Source organism: Moschus berezovskii, chromosome 11, assembly GCF_049115385.1.
Source record: "Moschus berezovskii isolate FMDL1 chromosome 11, NW_MosBer_1.0, whole genome shotgun sequence".
Taxonomy (NCBI): Eukaryota; Metazoa; Chordata; class Mammalia; order Artiodactyla; family Moschidae; genus Moschus; species Moschus berezovskii.
Window position 1 is genome coordinate 63,307,050 of NC_142470.1, and position 19,033 is coordinate 63,326,082.

The 19,033-nt window shown below is 44.4% G+C and overlaps 2 protein-coding genes across 6 annotated transcripts in view; one reads left to right on the forward strand and one right to left on the reverse strand.

Moving 5' to 3' along the window:
• SEPTIN10 (septin 10) overlaps positions 1-6,033 on the reverse strand; it is a 61,077-nt gene extending 55,044 nt beyond the window's left edge. For 4 of the 5 annotated variants that reach the window (XM_088841404.1, XM_088841406.1, XM_088841408.1 and 1 more), the window contains exon 1: positions 5,881-6,033. In XM_088841404.1, coding sequence (XP_088697530.1) covers positions 5,881-5,907 — 27 coding nt within the window. In that variant the 5' untranslated portion in view covers positions 5,908-6,033. The remainder of the gene's footprint in view (positions 1-5,880) is intronic. The other variant, XM_088841405.1, reaches the window with a different exon arrangement.
• Positions 6,034-7,005: 972 nt separating this feature from the next.
• On the forward strand, positions 7,006-14,435 carry SOWAHC (sosondowah ankyrin repeat domain family member C). Its single transcript, XM_055400570.2, has one exon. It carries the CDS (start codon positions 7,092-7,094, stop codon positions 8,250-8,252), a length of 1,161 nt encoding a protein of 386 aa, XP_055256545.2. The 5' UTR covers positions 7,006-7,091; the 3' UTR covers positions 8,253-14,435.
• The last annotated feature ends 4,598 nt before the right edge of the window (positions 14,436-19,033 follow it).

The following is a 19,033-nucleotide window of genomic DNA, read 5'->3' on the forward strand; positions in this document are numbered from 1 at the left end:
CAAGGAGAGATAAGAAAGCCTTCTTCAGTGATCAATGGAAAGAAATAGAGAAAAACAACAGAATGGGAGAGATTAGAGATCTCTTCAAGAAAATCAGAGATACCAAGGGAACATTTCATGTGAAGATGGGCACAATAAAGGACAGAAATGGTATGGACCTAACAGAAGCAGAAGATATTAAGAAGAGGGTGGCAAGAATACACAGAAGAACTGTACAAAAAAGATCTTCATGACCCAGATAAGCACAATGGTGTGATCACCCACCTAGAGCCAGACATCCTGCAATGAGAAGTCTGGGAAGTCAAGTGGGCCTTAGGAAGCATCACTGCAAACAAAGCTAGTGGAGGAGATAGAATTCCAGTTGAACTATTTCAAATCCTAAAAGATGATGCTGTGAAAGTGCTACTCAATATGCCAGCAAATTTGGAAGACTCAGCAATGGCCACAGGACTGGAAAAGGTCAGTTTTCATTCCAATCCCTAAGAAAGGCAATGCCAAAGAATGTTCAGACTGCCACACAGTTGCACTCATCTTACATGCTAGCAAAGTAATGCTCAAAATTCTCCAAGCCAGGCTTCAACAGTACGTGAACCATAACTTCCAGATGTTTAAGCTGTATTTAGAAAAGGCAGAGGAACCAGAGATCAAGTTCCCAACATCAGTTGGATCATCGAAAAAGCAAGAGTTCCAGAGAAACATCTACTTCAGTTTTATTGACTATGATGCCAAAGCCTTTAACTGTGTGGATCACAACAAACTGTGGAAAATTCAAGAGATGGGAATACCAGACCACCTGACCTGCCTCCTAAGAATTCTGTATGCAGGTCAAGAAGCAAGTTAGAATTGGACATGGAACAATGGACTATTTCCAAATCGAGAAAGGAGTATGTTAAGGCTGTATATTGTCACCCGGCTTATTTAACTTATATGCAGAGTACATCATGCAAAATGCAGGGCTGGATGAAGCACAAGCTGGAATCAAGATTTCCGGGAGAAATATCAATAATCTCAGATATGCAGATAACACCACCCTTATGGCAAAAAGCAAAGAACTAAAGAGCCTCTTGATGAAAGTGAAAGAGAAGAGTGAAAAAGCTGGCTTAAAACTCAGCATTCAAAAAACTAAGATCATGGCATCTGGTCCCATCACTTCATGGCAAACAGATGAGGAAACAATGGAAACAGTGAGAGATTTCATTTTTGGGGGCTCCAAAATCACTGCAGATGGTGACTGCAGCTGCTGCTGCTAAGTCACTTCATTAAAGACACTTGCTCCTTGGAAGAAAAGCTATGACCAACCTAGACAGCATATTAAAAAGCAGAGACATTACTTTGCCGACAAAGGTCCATCCAGTCAAAGCTATGGTTTTTCTAGTAGTCCTGTATGGATGTGAGCGTTGGACTATAAAGAAAGCCGAGCACTGAAGCATTGATGCTTTTGAACTGTGGTGTTGGAAAAGACTCTTGAGAGTCCCTTGAACTGCAAGGAGAACCAACCAGTCCATCCTAAAGGAAATCAATCCTGAATATTCATTGGAAGGACTGATGCTGAAGCTGAGACTCCAGTACTTTGGTTACCTGATGAGAGTAATTGACTCATTGGAAAAGACCCTAATGCTGGGAAAGATTGAAGTCGTGGGGAAGAGGGGACAACAGAGGATGAGATGGTTGGACGGCATCACCAACTTGATGGACATGAGTTTGAGCAAGGTCTGGGAGTTGGTGATGGACAGGGAAGCCTGGCGTGCTGCAGTCCATGGGGTCACAAAGCGTTGGACACCGCTGTGCAACTGAATTGGCTAATAGAGGATATGCTGGAGATCACGCCAGACACAATCCGGCCAAAGCATATCTCATCATCACTAGCAGTGACTCCTTGAGTATACACTAAACTTCCCTGAATCTTAATGCAGTTTTAAAAGGTTACTTTCCATTTACAGTTATTACAAAATATTGGCTGTACTCCCTGTGTTGTACAATATATCTTGGAGTTTTAATGTCCTAATCTATGAAAAAAAAATGGTCTGAAAATCTGAAGAGTTTCAAGTGAGTTTTAAAACAACTCTTTTAAAAAAATAAAGGTGGAATGAAAATGAAAATAAAACATACCAAAATCTGTGGGACACAGCTAAAGCCCTGCTGAAAGGGAAATTCATTAACACCTTATGTATATATTAGAAAGGAGGAAAAGTCTCAAGTCAGTGATCTAAGGTCTCTCCTCAAAAACTTAGAAGAGCAAACTAAACCAAAAGCAAGCAAAGGAAATAGATCAGTTTTTTGAAAATAGAAAAAGAACAGGAAAAAAAGGTGAAACAGAAATAGTTCTTTGAAAAGGTCAGTTAACAGACTTCTAGCAAGACTGACAAAGATAGGCAGAAGATGAAAATTTTACCAGAATCAGGAATAAAACAGGGATTATCACTATAGACCCTAAAGAAAGCAAAACAAGATTAAGAGAATATTATGAACAAGTCTATACACATAAATTTGACAATTTGGAAGGAATGGATCCCAAAACCACATACCATCACAACTCACCCAGTGTGAAATAACATGAACACACAGATAACTATTAAGGAATGTAAATCTGTAAGTTTAAAACCCCCCAGAAGACATCTCCAGGCCCAGACGGTTTTGCAGAAGAATCCTACCAAACATTTAACAAAGAATTAATACCAATTTTACATAATCTCTTCCAGAAAACAGAAGAGATGGGGACACTTCCCAGTTTCTTTTATGAAGCTAATAAAACCGAAGACAGTACAAAAAAACCTGCAGACAAATATCCCTCTTGAACTTGATAAAGAGTATCTACAAAAGAACAGCAGCAGCCTGCTTCTCTGATGATGGTCTGAACTTTTTCCCACCAACATCACAGTAAGGCAAGAATGTCTGCTGTCACCACACTTATTCAAATATGGCAGAAAAGATACACAGATTGGAAAGAAAGAAAACTCTCTCTCTGTTGAGATGACATAATTTTTATGCACACAAGAATTTACTCCTAGAATAAATAAATTCAGCAAGGTCAAAGGACTCAAGATAAACATACACATCTTAATTGTATTTCTGTGTTAAAACGATATGAGAACAATGAAAATAAAAATACTAATGGCTAGTGATGTTAGCCATTATAATTTATAACTGATAAAAAATGAAGTTAAATCTAACAAAACAAATGCAGGACTTGTGTACTGAAAACTATATAATTCTGATGAAAGAAATCAGAGAAAATATAAAGAAATGGACAGAAACACCATGTTCATTGTTGGAAGACTCAACATAGGTAGAGATAACAATTTTCTTTAAATTAATTTTAGACTTATAATATCTATCAAAATCCCAGAAAAATTCTTTGTACATAGACAAGACTATTCTAAAATTTATAATGAAAGATATAGAAACTAGAATAGCCAAAAATTTTTGAAATTTAAGAATAAAGTGAGAGTAATCGGTCTACTCTGTTTCAAGATTTATTTATATAGTTATAGGAATCAAGATCGCATGTTAACAGAGACCCCAGAAAAAGATCCGCACAACATGCTCAACTAGTTATTGGCAAAAGCAATTCAATAGAATATGATAGCCTTTTCAACGAATGTTGGAGCATCTATTAGTCAAAAATGACCCTTGACCTAAGTCTTACACCTTATACAAAAACTAACAAAACAGGTCACGGGTTTAAATGTAAAACTAACTACAAGACTCGTAGGAAAAAAATAAGAGAAAACCTTTGGTATTCTGAGTTAGGCAAAAGAGTCTTAGACTTGACAAAAAAGTACAATCCATAAGAGGAAAAGGTGATAAAATGGATTTTATCAAAACTATGTTTGTTCTGCAAAATATTCTTTAAGAGAATGAAAAAGAGAAAAAACATTTGCAAACCACATATCAAGGACTGGTATCTAGGTTACATATTTTAAAAACTTCTAAAATCAGCAGTAAAAACAGAAAATCCAGTTAGAAAATGGGCACAAAAAATGAAATTCAATGAAGAAAATATACAGATGGCAAACAAGCACATGAAAAGATGTTTAACATCACTAGTCATTAGAAAAATGCAAGTTAAAACCACAATATGTAAATACATACCTATCAGAACGTCTTAAAAAAAAAAAAACAGGAACTCCAAATGCTGGTGAGGATGTGGGGAAACTAATCTCACATACACTGCTGGTGGAAATGGAAAATGCAGAAACTCTGGGAAACAGTTTAGCAGTTTTTTAATGAAACTAGTAACTGGCATGTGAATTCCAGAGAACTTAAGACAACATTTTCCTTATGTTACGTGTTAACATATAGAAATGGTTTATAGCGCAGCTTTATTTATAATAGCTCAACAATGGAAACAACCTAGGTGTCCTTCAAAATGTGTTATGTCCATACATGTAATATTACTCAGCAATTAAAAAGGAGCAAACTAATACTTGGAATAACCTGAATCAATCTCCAGAGAATGCTACTGGAGGAAAAACATTCAATCCCAAAAGGTTATATTCTAGGTGATTCCATTATATAACAGACTTGAAAAAATTACAGAAATAACAGATGATAGTAGTTAGGGGTTAAAGAGGAGGTGGAGTGGAAATGAAGTGGGTATGGCTACAAAAGGACAAGGGAAGGGTCCTGTGGTGGGGGCAAGCTCTGTCTCCACAGAACCAGTGTCCATGTGCTGGTAGTGGCCATTACTATGATTCTGTAACATTTTACTATTAAAGAAGAGTATGGACTCATTGGAAAAGACCCTGATGCTGGGAAAGATTGAAGGCAAAAGGAGAAGGGAGCAGCAGAGGATGAGATAGCATGAACATGAATTTAAGCAAACTCCAGAAGATGGTGAAGGACAGGGAAGCCTGCTGCACTGCAGTCTATGGGGTCACAAAGAATTGGACACGACTTAGCAACTGAAAAACTATTAAATAATATCGGGCAAAGTTACTGGGGAGTTCTGTTTTTTCTCACAATTGCACATGAATTTACGGTTATCTCAAAATAAAAAGTTTAATTAAAGGTAACATTACTGCAAAATAAGCACAGCAACAGACAAGAAATCCCATGTTTAATTCTGAAGATTAAACTTCACTCTGAAACAAAGACGTGCACATAAACACAACAAATGTAACAAAGCAGGTCAGAGAGGAAAGCAGAGATTTCTCTAAAATCAAGACAGAGAAGAAAGAGACCTGGGCTGAATCAGGAGAAAGACCCTCCTCCAGGCTCTGTGAGAGAAACTGGCTGTGTGATTCTGGACCCATCACCTACCCTCCCAGGTTCCTACCAGCTTAACTTCTAGAGACTGCTCAGACCAGCACGTCTCACTTTTTGGTCTCAGGTCCCAGAAGAGCTTTTGTTTACGTGGATTACAATCGCTGGTATGAATAGTATCAGAAGTTAAATTTTTCAAAAGACAAGTGGTCCTTCCACACGGCGTAGCGTCGGGAAAACTCCAGGGACACAAGAGAATGAGTGAAAAAGGCAAGGAACAGCTTGGTGTGGCCGAGAACACCTCTGTGGCCCTCCCATGGCTTACTCTGAAACGAGACCAGTGTAGAGGAGGGACAGAAAACGGAACACATCAGTCGCATCCGTTCTTTTAACGGACAAGGGCTCCAAGGCGGGAAAAAAAGGCTCCAATCCCAAGGACGTCAACGCTGGGTAAGGTGGGAGGCTTGTGAAGGCCTGGGAGGCCGAGTCCAGTGGGGCGCCCGCCAGCAGCCCCGCTCCCGCGCGTTTGGGACCGTTACACAAACCGCCGGCTTCACACTCCACTCTGCGGAGACGGGAAGCCGGGAGGCGCCGCCCGAGGGAGCGGGCGGGAATCTCGGGCCCAGCCGGGAGGGCGGGGGTCCCTGGCCGAGGGCGTAGGGCTGGCGGACTCACCAGGTGCCGCGCCACCTCGGAGGCCATGGTCCGGGCGACTGGGCGGGCGAAGGGCCAGCAAGGCGGCGGCGGCGGCCAGCCGAGCCGCGCGTCCAGCAGCGCAGGGCGGGATGGAGCGAAGCGGGGCGGGGCGGGGGCGCGGGAGGGAGGAGACCTGAGGGGAGGGGTCCCGTGGCCTCAGTGACGTGGGGGGCTGAGCGGGATGGCGCGGGGGGCGGGGCGGGGGCGCAGGAGGGAGGAGCGGAGGGGAGGGGTCCCGTGGCCTCAGTGACGTGGGGGGCTGAGCGGGATGGCGCGAGGGGCGGGGCGGGCCTGGTCGGGAAGGGAGGAGACCTGAGGGGAGCGGTCCCCCGGCCTCAGCGACGTGGGGGGCTGAGCGGGATGGGGCGGGGAGTAGGAGTCCAGCGGGGAGAGGAGGGGAGACGAGAGGAGGGGTCCAGAGCCTCCATCGAGCTGGGGGCCCCTGGGCGGGCTGCGAGTCAGGGCTCCCAGACACCTCCTCGAATTGGGTCTGTCACCGGAGTGCCCAGATGTTTTAGAACAGCGGTCCCGAACCTTTTTGGCACCAGGGACCCTTTCATGGAAGATATTATCACAGATGGGGGGAGGGGGAAGATGGTTTCGGAATTATTTATACAGAATTATGCACAAAAATACACACATATTTATTGTACACTTTTTCTATTATTATCAGTTCCAATTAAGATCACCAGGCACTAGATCCCAGAGGTTGGGGACCCCTATTTTAGAAGATGACCAGTCAGTGCCTGGGAGAGGATGGAGCGCAATTGCTAAGTTAGAAAAAGAGGCTGGGAAGAGCGACCATAGCTCCTCAGACCTTTGGGCGGGGCTGAAGCACTGATTGCGGCTGGTACGGTGCCGGAAGTGGGCGTGTCAGGGCGTGTCCTCTGGAGGGAACGACCATTGCGGCCAGTGCAGGGGCCGGAAGTGGGTGGGGCCAGGCGTGTTCAAGGGAAGGCAGTGAATGCAGCGGGTTCGAGGATCCAAAAGAGGTGGGGCGGAGTGGGGCGGGGCCCGCGGGAGCAGTAGGGCGGCCTCCGAGGAGGCCGGAAGTGGGTGGGGCCCCCGGCGGGGGCGTGTCCGCGGGCGAGGCAGGGGGGCGGTGGCTGTTAGTCCGGCGGCTGCGGCGCGCTAGGAACTTGCGGAGCGGCCGCCGCGTAGGTCCGGAGACAACCAGGTACGCTATCGAGATGGAGGGACCCGCCGAGTGCAGGGCTCAGGATCGGCAGGCCGAGCTGGAGCAGCCCGTCGGGGGCGCCCTGGGCGGGTCGCCCGAACAGTGCGCCAGCGTCCGCGGCCGCCCCAAAGAGCCAGAGGACGCGGCGGGAGACCGCGCGGACCCCTTCGACCTCGTGGACGGCACCCCGAGCGCGCCGCTCGGAAGGCGACCCCGCGGTGGCCCTGTGGGGGAAGGTGCGCGGCCCGAAGCGCTGGGCGATGCGCCCCCCACGCCGCGGCCGGGCCGCACCGCGCCCCGGGACCCGGCTGCAGGCGGCTCCCCTCAGTTGCGGCGCGGCCCCGGGGGCGCGGACGGCGCGGCGGCCGAGGAGGAGGGCGCGGGCTCGCTGACGCTGGATCCGCTGGAGCACGCGTGGATGCTGTCGGCCGCCGACGGCCGCTGGGACAGCCTGGAGGGGCTGCTGGCCTGTGAGCCTGGGCTGCTGGCCAAACGCGACTTCATCACCGGCTTTACCTGCCTGCATTGGGCAGCCAAGCACGGCCGGCAGGAGCTGCTGGCCCTGCTGGTACGCTTCGCAGGCCAGCACCAGCTGCCGGTGAACATCAACGCGCGCACGAGCGCCGGCTACACCGCGCTGCATCTGGCGGCCATGCACGGGCACGTGGAGGTGGTGAAGCTGCTGGTCGGGGCCTACGACGCCGATGTGGACGTTCGCGACTACAGCGGCAGGAAGGCCTCGCAGTACCTGAGCCCGAGCACCGCCGAGGAGATCCGGACGCTGGTGGGCGCCCTGGATGAGGACGAAGGCGAGAGCGCGGCGGGCAGCGGGGGAGGGCGCTGGAGGCTCTCAAGGGTGCTGCCCTCGCACCTCATCTCTGGCAGGCTCTCCCACGCTCTGGAGGACGGCGGGGACCATCACCACCACCCGGCCGAGGGGTTGGCTGCGGTCAAAGCTAAGGAGCCGAGTCGCAAAGCCTCGGGCAGCTCTAGTGGGCGGATGAAACCCAGACTCAACAGAATCCGCTTCCGAACCCAGATCATCCACACCACACCCTCTTTCAGAGACCCAGAGCAGCCTCTGGAGGAGGGGGAGGACGAGGAAGAGGACCGGTCTCTTAAAGGCCACGCGTCCTCTTTCAAATTGAGACCCAAGTCCAATGTATTTGGGTAAAAATCATTTCTTTTAGAAAGTTCTGAGACTTGTTTGTTGTCAGGAATAGATACTAGGTGTAGACAAGAAAGTGAGACCAGAAAAGACCCTGAAGGCTGCATTCTTAATCCGAGGGGTCTCCCCAGCAATGTGGTTGCAGTGGCTTTCCAAGTGATTCCTCCAACCTTGACCTCGGCCCCCTGCCCCCTGCAGCCTCTGCCCTGGAGTCGCTGTTTCGGAGGACTCGTAATGTATTTAAATCCGGTGCAGAGTTGATGATTGCAGGTTCCTTTGATTTAAACATTGCCGGATGCCATACAAAGTAAGGAAGGAATATTGCACTTTACAGTATCTTTTTAAAAGTGGTTACTAGAGCTTCCCTTGTGGTTTAGCTGGTAAAGAATCCAACTGCAATGCGGGAGACCAGGGTTCGATCCCTGGGTTGGGAAGATCCCCCTGGCAAAGGGAAAGGCTACCCACTCCAGTATTCTGGCCTAGAGAATTCCGTTGACCGTATAGTCTCTGGGGTCCCGAAGAGTCGGACACGTCTCAGCGACTCTCACTTTGACTTTGCACTCTTCCAAGAGCAACAAGACATGCAAGTAGTAATGAACTGGTAGTATTTGTAAGTGTAAACAAAACTACACACCGCCGTCTGTTTTTACTAATTGCGTTTGCTTTAAGATACTGATGACCAGGTCAGAGTTTACATGCACAAATACTAATTAGAGAATAATGTGAATACAATTGGGAATTCTGTTGGTACCCTACTTGTAAGTTGTGTTCAACTCTTCAAAAGCTGTTTCAGCTTTAACCACTGAGCGAAGATATAGGCAGCGTTCACTTCTGAGTTAATCTGTTGGGTGGATTCCTCTTAACTATCTCTAATACTCCTGCACTCAGTATTAAGGTACATTATTAATAACTACAGGGCTTCCCTGATAGCTCAGTTGGTAAAGAACCCACCTGCAGTGAGGAGACCCCAATTCGGTTCCTGGGTGGGGAAGATCTGCTGGAGAAGGGATAGGTTACCCCCTCCAATATTCTTGGGCTTCCCTTGTGGCTCAGCTGTTGAAGAATCCGCCTGGAATGCCAGAGACCTGGGTTTGATCCCTGGGTTGGAAAGATCCCCTGGAGAAGGGAACGGCTACCCCACTCCAGTATTCTGGCCTGGAGAATTCCGTGGACTGTATAATCCATGGGGTCTCAAAGAGTCGGACTCGTCTGAGTGACTTTCCACTTTAGTAACTACACAAGTTTTTATTTAAGAAAACACTTGTAACAACCTATGGTACTTCTAGGAAAATATTGCCTCTTATTCTTACTCTCACAAACTTGTTTTGCTCTTGTAAAAGTCTGAACTTTTCAGAGTTTTTGTTCTGGGGCTTATACAAACATTGGTTCTACTTGATGTGACCCTCTTTGTGCTTAGAGTTGAATTGCCTACAGAAACTTTCTGGTTTAGGTGATGAGCAAAAATTGATGTAAATGTTAGCTGATGCTTCTATGAAGTAATTATTAAATCAACTTAATGATTCTCACATAAGGTACACTTTTTATTTTCTAATGAAATACATTCATAATCTCAATACTTTGTAGCAGTGTTTTGCAAATGTTTAAAATACTAAATCCTTTTAGTTTTCATGTTTCTTTGAATCTGTTAGAGACATAGAGTGAAGTTATTGGGAAGCTGGCTAGTAAATCTACCCAGTTAAAAATAGCACTTTATAAAAAAGGGAAAAATAATAGATGGGACATTTTCTATATTTAAATGCTGCTGGCTATTGAATCCTTTTATATATAAGTGAAAAATATCAGTCGTTGCAACTAAAGACTTAAGTGTACTTAATTATATTTCATTCAGATGTGCTGGGGTGAATGTCTGTATAATTATTGTTAAATTTAATTCAGAAACATTAAATTCACTTGTAACAGGATTCAAAGCAATTTGTGAGAGACCTAATTCCAGAAACTCCTTCTCCCTTGGTCTTTTTCGTGTCACAGTTCCTGAAACATGCACTTTGCAGCCTACAGAGATGACAGAGTGAGTTCACAGCTTGTAAAGTGAATGAACCAATATACAAATTGCACACAACTGCAGTGTTTAGAGAGTTCTTAAATCTTTATCATTTCCCAAATTGTAGAAATTTGTAACAAATTGGTCACACCTCTCTAGATAGCAGTTGAATTTGTTTAAAGGCTAATGAAAAGTAGTCATTTAAAATAAACTATTGTCCATTCATGTGCCTTTAGTTTTGTTTTAGGATTAGAGGAGTGGGCTATGTACATTTGAGAAGCACTTTTATCCATATAGGTAGGTGAAAAACAACCTAATTTTGTATAAATTAAAAATAGGTTCCTATCTAGTATAGGATAAGTTGTAGCTTGTCACCAAGTCTTAGGCTTACAGACATGTGAAGCTGAAGTGAGCCATAAAAACACTGCAGAACCACCTCTACGTTCTCCTGAACAGTGTTAATCTCAAATGTGTATGGTTGGTTTAGTCACTCAGGCATGTCTGACTCTTGCAACCCCATGGACTGTTGCCTGCCAGGCTCCTCTGTCCATAGAATTTTCCAGACAAGAGTACTGGAGTGGGTTGTTGTTAGTACCTAATTGCACAAAATCTGTAATTTGCTAGATCTTTAGAAACTGAATCAATGCTTAACTTGCTTTTCACTTTAAAGATTTTAGCTTTTCTGATAAAATGCACTTTAAAGTTTCAAAAATCATTCCTGGGGGAACAATTTCTAGCCTTCCTTGTCATGAGGTACTTGGGTGCAGTAAGTACAGCATTTTCAGCTACTTAACTCTGTTCCTCTTATTTTTTTTTTAATTTCCAAATTGAGATTATGAAAAGCAAGTGATTTATGTAGTTTGGTATTTGTGGAGTTATGCCTGCCATTAATGGAAATATGTATGTCAGTTACTCAGAGGTTGTTGATATGAATCTGGTTAGAAAATCCAGGTATGTCCATGTGTTTCTTCCAGGTGTAGTGGAGACTAGTGAGTCTGTCACAGCTCCCTTCACTGTTATGCTATATAAAGTGCAGCTGGCTTATACAGCTTGAACATATGGTGCTATTTTATTCATGTCTGAAATCTTGGCATCCAGAAGGCCTTGTCTCGTATTTTTCAAATAAGTGAAACTTTGGGAGTTCAGAAAGTAAAATCTATGAAGTTTGTTTTGTCAGAATAAAAGATTCACACTAGATTTTCCCTCTGAATTGTCTAAATCGCTGTAGTCTTTTATAATTTTATAGGGTTTTACATTTCACACAGTAAGTTTCCATCTGTCCTTTTTCTATCCCTTAAATCACTGGCTATATATCCCTAATTACAGGTGAGGGGATGAAGGTTGGTGCTGTTCAGAATCACAAAGCCAATGGCAAGAGGATCTCAAGACTCAGTGCTCTTCCACAGCATTATCTTTTCTGCACTTTGAATTGCCAACTTTTGGCCAAAGTGCTCTGGTTGGGCATGACTGGTAGAGGATTCAGCTTGAGGAGAGGGTCATACCTTTACCTTAAAAAATGAGAACAAAGGAACCAACAGGGATTAGTTTCTAAAACATACATATGGCTCATGCAGCTCAATATATATATACACACATATATATAAAACAATAAATGGGTGGAAGATCTAAAGAGGCATTCCTCTAAAGAAGACATACAGATGGCCAAAAAGCATATGAAAAGATGCTCACTGTCACTAATTATTAGAGAAATGTAAATCAAAACCACAATGAGGTATCAACTCACACCAGTCAGAATGGCCATCATCAAAAAATCCACAAGCAAATACTGGAAAGCCTGTGGAGAAAAGGGAGCCCTCCTACACTGCTGGTGGCAATGTAACTTGGTACAGCCAGGATGGAGGTTCCATAAAAAACTTAAAAACAGTGTTACCATATGATCCTACAATCCCACCACTGGGCACATGTCCAGAGAAGAACATGGTTTGAAAGGATAACGCACTCCAATGTTCATAGCAGCACTGTTTACAATAGCCAGGACATGGAAGCAACATAAATGTCCATCGACAGAGGAATGGATAAAGAAGATATGGTATATATATGCAATGGGATATTACTCAGCCATTGAAAAAGTGACATAATGCCATTTGCAGCAACATGGTTGGACCTGGAGATTATCATACTGAATGAAGTAATTCAGAGAAAGATAAATATATGCTATCTCTTGTGTGTGGAATCTTAAAAAGTGGTACAGATGGACCTATTTACAAAACAGACAGATGTAGAAAACAAATTTATGGTTACCAAAGGGGAAAAGGGGAAGAATAAATTGGGAGATTGGGATTGACATAAACACACTACTATATATAAAATAGATAATAAGAACCTACTCTATAGCACAGGGAACTCTACTCAGTGCTCTGCAATGGGCCATTTGGGGAAAGAATCTAAACAGGATACATGTGTATGTATAACTGAATCACTTTGGGGTACACCTGAAACTAACACAACATTGTAAATCAATTATACTCCAAAATTAATAATAAAAAAAAAACTGACTCTTGCACAAACCAGCTACCATAAACCCTTCATACGCAGACGGAAGCTTAAGAAAGAAGGGAATGCCTTTTTCCATTCTCCTCAATATCCATCAAGCATTGGACATTAATTAATTTCCTCATCAAGGTTGCCCTTGATCTTTGTTTTGATGAAGTTCAGCATATACAAAGTGTCATGTGAATCTTTGCTGTCAACTTTCTCATCCTCCCTGTAGGAAGACCCTGCTACCATTTCTGCTGGGACTCAGTGTTGTTGCTGATATTTTGTGACAACATATAAAACCAGGTTTCTGTTTCTAGAATAACTTCTTTCCTTAGAAGTGTGTATCTTAAAAGGGCTCATTGATGAGTTCATGTGAAGATATCTGTAATTTTTCCTAGTGAAAGATTTTTATTTTGATATTTTTTATTTTGCTAAATACATGGTATTATTAATGTTTAGTTTCTTTTAAATTAATCCTGAAAGTACGCTGGGAATTTGCTGCAAACCATTGTTCCTTCAGTGATGAGTCACATAGTTACAATTTGAAGGCTAGAAAGTGACCCTTTGTGAACCTGCTTTTCAAGATATGGCAGCAGTTGTTTGCATCATTATTGGATTTTTTTTACTGTGAAGAATATTGTTTTCATGTTACCAAACTTTTTTCTCCTTAATCTTCTCTTTAAATGTCAGTTTTGTCCCAGGAAGGGGCTTCCCCATTCAGTTAATAAAGTGTCCGCTTTTCCATATTCATGCTTCCCGCAGTGGCTCAGAGGATAAAAAATCTGCCTGCAATGTAAGAGACCTGGGTTTGATCTCTGGGTTGGGACGATCCCCTGGAGGAGGAAATGGCAACTCATTCCAGTATTCTTACCTGGAGAATTCCATGGACAGAGGAACCTGGTGAACTACGTCCATGGGATCGCAAAGAGCGGACACAACTGATGAACCTCTTTACCATATTTATTGGGGGATGTGTGACAAGTGCCCCCACTGACACGAGGCCTGGCATGTTGAAGGTACACAATGTGTGTTTTGTTTTAATGGAAACGCTAAGGAAATTTTTCATAATGTTGCATTACATGGATAATTTCAATAATATGCTTTTATTCCAATTGAATAAAGGTAAGAATTTTTCCTACAACGTGACTCCACTGCCAGCTAACCACTCCATCTGTAGCCCAGTCCAAAGAACAACCTATTTCGATCCTGGAGGTGGAATCGGCTTTATTAGGATTTTACTTTGTAAGCAATTTAAGAGATTTTCAACAGTAAATTTGATTATAAGAAGTTTTACTTACAAGTTTTTTCTAGTACATAATCCCTAGGAGAATCTGCTTTAAATGGCTTTAAATAGTCTAAGTATTATCATGTGTACAAATGACTACTTGTTCTGTGAAGCCACAAAAGCAAGAGAACAGGGAGATGAAGTTTAGCTCAGCTTAGAGAGATTTCTAATAATCATTTTAAGCAAAGAGTCGGACACTACTGAGCGACTGAACTGAACTGAAACATGTCATGGCCTGTCCCATGAGGTAGAACACTCAGCCTTTGAAAATAACTGGTCAGGGTCTACATGAGGACCAGAAAAGGTGAACCATCATTTTAAAGCACCCCCGTGATTGATGCTGTGTTGAGAAACATTGCTCTAGACCACTCACTGACCAATGCTTCTGCCCAAATTTGGCTGAGTTAGAATGAAGTTAAATATATGTTCTGTGTTTTTTAAAACAAATATTATATGCTGTTCTATCAAAGAACCTGAAAGTGCCTGTTAGAATATTCTGGGTCGCTGAAACTCCAATACTTTGGCCACCTCATGCGACGAGTTGACTCACTGGAAAAGAGTCTGATGCTGGGAGGGATTGGGGGTGGGAGGAGAAGGGGACGACAGAGAATGAGATGGCTGGTTGGCATCACAGACTCAATGGACATGAGTTCAGTGAACTCTGAGAGTTGGTGATGGACAGGGAGGCCTGGTGTGCTGTGATTCATGGGGTCGCAAAGAGTCGGACGCGACTGAACTGAACTGAAGAAATGTTGAGCTAAATATTCTAGAAATATAACTGAGAATCCTTGAGATTTGTCCAGAAGTTTCTAGTGTTTTTTTTTTTTTTTAACATTTATTTATTTTTGGCTGCATCGGGTCTTAGTTTGCAGTGCTCAGGGTATTTGTGGTGCGTGGGCTTAGTTGCCCCAAGGCATGTGGAATCTTAGTTTCCTGACCAGGGATCATACCTGCATCCCCCACCTTGGAAAGTGGATTCCCAACCACTGGACCCCCGGGGAAGTCCCTCCAACACTGATGAATGTGATCAAGTTTGTCTTAGTCTGTTCAGGCTGATGAAAGAGCATCCCATAGATTAGGTGGCTTTTAAACAACAGAAGCTCGTTTCTCACGGTTATGGAGGCTGGCAGTGTGAGATCAAGACCTCGGCATCTTGGTGTCCAGTGAGGGCCTGCTTCCTGGTTATTGGCAGCCGTGTGCTCCCCGTGTCCCTCTGGTGTCTTTGCACAGGGTCTCTGGCAAGGGCACTAATTCCATCATGAGATGAAGCCCTCCAAATGATCCCACCTCCTCACAGTATCACCTTGGGGTTTAGCTTTCAGCATGAATTCTGGGGGACACAAACATTCAGTCTGTGATGAGCTTACATTCACAAAGCAGTTACTTGGTTGCAGTTAGCAGCTCAACTTGCACAGAGGGGAGTGACTCCTGGCTGAGGGCATTCTTTGCGTAAAAGCCATTCATTCTGCTAGGAGGATGACTGTGTAAACCAGGCAAGGTTTTCAGCACATTATAAAAAGTAAGCTGTTTAATTCTCCCATCTCCCTCCCCCACTCAACTCTGGCCTCTCTTGTTTTGTTGATGAGCAGTCAGTGGCAGAAACTGGCTACTTGCCCAAGTTCACAAAGAGTTGGCAGCAGAACCTGGCCTTGAACTCCAGTAGCTGGGCCCCCAGGCCACGCGGCAACCACTAGGTGTGTCACTTCTCTGGGAGCACAGAGGCAGGGCTACCACCCAGTGGTGCAGAGTATGTACAGTCCCTGTGGAGGAAGAGACCCGACAGACCACCAATAAGCACTAGCGGGTGAGACAGACTTGCTTGTACACCTAATACTGTTCCTGCACGGGAATAGGAATAGAACTGGACTTTCAGGTGTTTGGTTTTCTCCATCTCACCTAGGATAGAATTCATTTGGGCTGGGAAAGGGCATCTCCTTAGCTCAGATGGTGGGGTTGCTCCACTGTGTTCAGTTCAGTTCAGTCACTCAGTCGTGTCCAACTCTTTGCGACCCCATGAATCACAGCACGCCAGGCCTCGGTGTCCATCGCCAACTCCCAGAGTTCACTCAAACTCATGTCCATCGAGTCTGTGATGCCATCTAGCCATCTCATTCTCTGTCGTCCCCTTCTCCTCCCGCCCCCAATCCCTCCCAGCATCAGTCTTTTCCAGTGAGTCAACTCTTCACTTGAGGTGGCCAAAGTATTGGAACTTCAGCTTTAGCATCAGTCCTTCCAATGAACACCTAGGACTGATCTCCTTTAGGATGGACTGGTTGGATCTCCTTGCAGTCCAAGGGACTCTCAAGAGTCTTCTCCAACACCACAGTTCAAAAGCATCAATTCTTTGGCACTCAGCTTTCTTCACAGTCCAACTCTCACATCCATACATGACCACTGGAAAAACCATAGCCTTGACTAGATGGACCTTTGTTGGCAAAGGAATGTCTCTGCTTTTTAATATGCTATCTAGGTTGGTCATAACGGGTGTGGTCATATTTCTCCCCCGGCCCCAACCTCCACCCAGTTTTGTGAGCACTTGAGCTTTACTGGAAGGTTCCCATCCTTCGTAGTCCTGGGATTCCAGGTAGACCTGGAGGAAAACCAGCAGCTCGGCATTCGCTTTCCCTACAGTAAAATTATAACTCACTAATTCTGAATTTTGGAATCTCATTTCAGAATATGCAGAAGCTTACCTTTGCTCCACTACAAAGGGTGATGGGTGAGTTAGGAACGGAATCTCAAAGGTTATTTGCTCCATTGTTTGCAATTTCTCTTAAAAAACCAACGAGTCACTTGCTACAATTTTGATACCCAATTAATTATGCATGAACTTCAAATGAACAAAAATGCCTAGTTTTATTTACTATTTTTATATTTAAAAAATGTATGCTCATCGAGCTATCATCGGTAGCTTGAAGCAGATAGGGTGATAAGTAAAAAGGACCAATTTCTCCTCCATTTGCATCCCCATTGAACTCCAGCTACTGCTTCCTTCTATACTTTTGGGTATTTGACTTTTCCTTAATTCAGGCTGGCCTCTCTCCTTGACCTAAAATGATTTATCCACGTTTTACTGGGTTATACCTAATGCAGATACTGAAGAAGCGAGGGAAAGCTGGTGTTGGGCTTCCAGCCTGCGTGCCTCTGTGCATGCCGGCCTCCAGGGTTTCCGCAGCCGCCTGACCGCGGCCCACTGCTCTCCGCCCTCACCTTGGGCCACTAGTCGCCAGCGCTAGGCTCCTTCCTAGCCTGGCACTCTTCTCCGAGTTATGCAGGCCGTGGTGTCACTTTCCTGTCGCTGCCTCATCCCTGCCTCCATCCCCAACCCTGACCAGTCTGACAATTTTCTGCTGCTTGCCCGGGCCTTGTGTGCCCCTAGCTCTTGGAGCCACGAGTTTCTGGCTGCCTGTCTGTTCTCAGATGCATGCCTTCATCTCACCCATTCATCCTGAACGTGAAGACTGAGGAACGAAGGGCTCTTCTGGACACCTGGTCCCCCACCATCTTTACTTTGCACACAACTATTGGATCCCTAAGAAGAGGATACAACTTGAACTCTTCTCAGACCTGTGCTGAGCGGTGCTGCAGGAGAGCTGCTAGGTGATGAGCCTCTTGTGTGCCTGCAGTAATGTAGTTCCAAAAAGCCACCCGCCTGATTATCTTCCCCAAGGTTTTACCCAATGCCTGTTCCTTGGAAGGTTCCTTCCAGGAGAGGGACCACTAGAAAACAGTCCTCTATGAAAAACCTGAGAGTTCAGTTCAGTCACTTACTCATGTCTGACTTTGCAACCCCATGGACTGCCGCACGCCAGGCTTCCCTGCCCATCAAGAGCTCCCAGACCTTGCTCAAACTCATGTCCATTCAGCCACTGATGCCCTCCAACCATCTCATCCTCTATCATCCCCTTCTGCCTTCAATCTTTCCCAGCATCAGGATCTTTTCCAATGTGTTAGTTCTTCCCATAAGGTGGCCAAAGTATTGGAGTTTCAGTTTCAGCATCAGTCCTTCCAATGAATATTCAGGACTGATTTCCTTTAGAATGACTGGTTGGATCTCCTTGCAGTCCAAGGGATTCTCAAGAGTCTTCAACAGCACAGTTCAAAAGCATTAACTGTTCAGTGCTCAGCTATTTTATGGTCCAACTATCACATCCATACATGACTACTGGAAAAATCATAGCTTTGGCTATACAGACCTCTGTCAGCAATGTCTCTGCTTTTTAATATCTGTCTTTTCTTCATAGCTTTTCTTCCAAGGAGCAAGCATCTTTTAATTTCAAGACTGCAGTCACCATCTGCAGTGATTTTGGAGCACCCCAAAATAAAGTCTCTCACTGTTCCTATTGTTTCCCCATCTATTTGCCATGAAGTGATGGGACTGGATGCCATGATCTTAATTTTTTGAATGTTGAGTTTTTAGTTAGCTTTTTCACTCTCCTCTTTCACTTTCATCAAGAAGCTCTTTAGTTCTTCTCTTTCTGCCATAAGGATGTTGTCATTTGCATATCTGCTGCTGCTGCTGCTGCTCCCAGCAAGCTTGATTCCAGTTTGTGCTTCATCCAGCCCAGCATTTCTCATGATGTACTCTGCATTTAAGTTAAATAAGCAGGGTGATAATATACAGCCTTGACATATTCCTTTCCCAATTTGGAACCAATCTGTTATTTCATGTGCAGTTCTAACTGTTGCTTCTTGACCTGCATACAGATTTCTCAGGAGGCAGATCAGGTGGTCTGGTATTCCCATCTCTTTCAGAATTTTCCACAGTTCGTTGTGATCTACATAGTCAAAGGCTTTGTTGTAGTCAATAAAGCAGAAGTAGATGCTTTTCTGGAATTCTCTTGCTTTTATGATTATCCAGCGGATGTTGGCAATTTGATCTCTGGTTCCTCTGCCTTTTCTAAATCCATCTTGAACATCTGGAAATTCACGGTTCACATATTGCTGAAGCCTGTTTTGGAGAATTTTGAGCATGACTTTACTAGCATGTGAGATGAGTGC

Bases quoted from the DNA above. Each gene is read 5' to 3' on its own strand.
- SOWAHC (XM_055400570.2), top strand. From the start codon at position 7,092: ATGGAGGGACCCGCCGAGTGCAGGGCTCAGGATCGGCAGGCCGAGCTG.